This window comes from Crocuta crocuta, unplaced genomic scaffold (genome assembly GCF_008692635.1).
Source record: "Crocuta crocuta isolate KB4526 unplaced genomic scaffold, BGI_CrCroc_1.0 scaffold139, whole genome shotgun sequence".
NCBI lineage: Eukaryota > Metazoa > Chordata > Mammalia > Carnivora > Hyaenidae > Crocuta > Crocuta crocuta.
The window spans coordinates 8,188,078-8,190,197 of NW_027533258.1; the positions used below are offsets into that span (position 1 = coordinate 8,188,078).

Consider the following 2,120-nt stretch of genomic DNA (forward strand, 5'->3'; position numbering starts at 1 on the left):
CCCACCCTGGCCCCAGTTACAGGGAGGAGGGCGACCTCTGTGTCCAGCCTCATTCCACAGAGCCTTGGGCACGGTGGTCCCCAGATCAGTGACCGTGGATGGTGGACATCTTTCTTGACCCCTGGAAGAAAAGAAGATGATGTTCCCGGTCTCGAGTGGGAGAGCTGCCTGAATACAGAGAAAAGAGATACTCAGCCGCGGGCTGAGTGACTTTGCCCCGTGACCCATGACAAACGAGTTCCTTTCCGCAAGCCTCAGTATCCCCATCTGTGCAATGGAGGCGGTGCCTCTGAATTCGCAGAGGCTGAGGATTAGGCAAGTGTGTGTACATNTACGGAGACTGGTTGCTAGTGCGTTAGCTGCCCAGCCCGGTGGGCGGGGTTCGGAGCGTGGTGGCAATGTGTGTCGACGACAGGGAGAGTCCACACGGGGAGTGTCCCTGGCTGGATTTGTCTGACCAGTGCCGCTGCACGGATGAATCTGCAAGAGTTCTCTGCACCTGTCAGAGGTTGGTGGCATTTGAGGTCCAGCCACGTGGCCTCTGTCTTCCTCCCGGGTGGCCCAGTTTGGGCAAATGCCCTGGGGTACAACTGGTATCTTGGGATTGTTCAGGGGAGGTGAAGCGTCGTTGCTTTGGAAATGTCCGTCGAAGTCTGGGGCGGCTGCCGTGGCTGCCGTGTGGGGGCCTGGGTGAACGACACCACGGAGATCAGTGTGTCCCCAAGGGAGGCCCCCGGCTCTGCTTCAGAGGCGCTGGCCCACTGATTGCCGCCGGCTCAGCCCCAGGACGTGCGGCCGGGACCCGATTTGGGGCCAGTCCCTCCGAAGCCTGTGGACGTTGATAGCAGCCAGTGCAGCCGAGGCTCAGAGAAGTCCCGTTCCTTGGCAGGCAGGGTGTCCGGGCTGCTGAGTTTGTTTCCTAGCCCGTGACACGGACGGTTTATAGAGCCCCTTATGTGGCTACACAGTCGGAGTGTATCAGTTTCCATTAACGGACTTTCCTTACCAGCCCGGGTCGATCTGGAAGGGAGGAAAGAAATGAGGGAACCACAAAGAGGGCCCCCATCAAGCTCCCTGCCTTGTGTGATGAGCAGATAGAAAACTGAGGCAGGGCTGACCCCTACTGCCCCCCCCCGCCCAATGCTTCTCATTGCTGGTGGTCTGGGGCTTTGCTGGCCCGGGATTGGGGGCTGCTCCCGAGGCTGGATGGAGAAGCCTCTCTCTCTTTTTTCTAGGAGAGTCTCGACAACCACATCCTTCGGTCTCACCAGAGAAGGGAGGCTGTGGGTCCCACATCACACATATAATGCCCCCACCACAGTGCCTTGGCACCTCATTCTAGGGCCAGGGCAAGGTGCCGAGCCCCTGGAGGCTGAGGCGCTCGGGACAGTCGTTCGTTTCCCGGCCACGGGAAGACCTAGAAAAGCAACCCAAAGCCTGAATGAATAAAAGCCACAGCTCGGCTCTGCTGAGAAGTCCCTCCTGCCTCCCACGCCACGGAGGAGGCCGAGCCCGCCCCCCTCGCCCCGCCATGCACATTACCAGATTGAGGATTGGCTGTGTCGGATTCAGAATAAGAAGTCATGGAGGTGGTGGCCTGCTTTAACTCTCTGTTCCCGGGCAGGCGCGAGGAACAGTTCACCAGCAGAGGGCGGCTGAGGGGTTAACTCCCCGAATCAGGGACTGGGAGAAGAGGAGGGGGACCTGGTTTGGAGCAGATCCCTCAGACCCTGTGCTGGAGGCTTCCTCCTATTTGCCTTCAAAGCCCGGGCCTCGGAGCATCTTGGGGTCAGGGCCACCCCTGCCTGCTCTCTTCCCGAACATGGTGACTGAAGGGTTAATGGGAGCTCGAGCGTCCCCCCGAACTTCCCCAGCAAGGGGCTTCCCCGCCACCCCCCCCCCCCACCCCGCCTTCAGGGAGCCTGAAAACAGAAAGCGCGAACGTCCAGGATGGAGAACAGCTTTGATGATGTCTCTCGCCTCTCTCCCCAGAACCTGGGATCCTCATCACCAGGCAAAAAGCAGACCAAGGAAAACACCATCACAGTAAGTGACTCCCCGCAGGTTGGGTGAGAGCGGAGCCCGGGCTTTCCGGGCAGTTGCCATGGCAACGTGGACCG

The 2,120-nt window shown here is 59.9% G+C and overlaps 1 protein-coding gene across 1 annotated transcript in view; it reads left to right on the top strand.

The window, feature by feature from the left end:
• GAS7 (growth arrest specific 7) overlaps window positions 1-2,120 on the top strand; it is a 140,660-nt gene that overhangs the window by 101,215 nt on the left and 37,325 nt on the right. Inside the window, exon 5 of the mRNA XM_077746546.1 lies at window positions 1,993-2,046. Coding sequence (XP_077602672.1) covers window positions 1,993-2,046 — 54 coding nt within the window. The remainder of the gene's footprint in view (window positions 1-1,992; window positions 2,047-2,120) is intronic.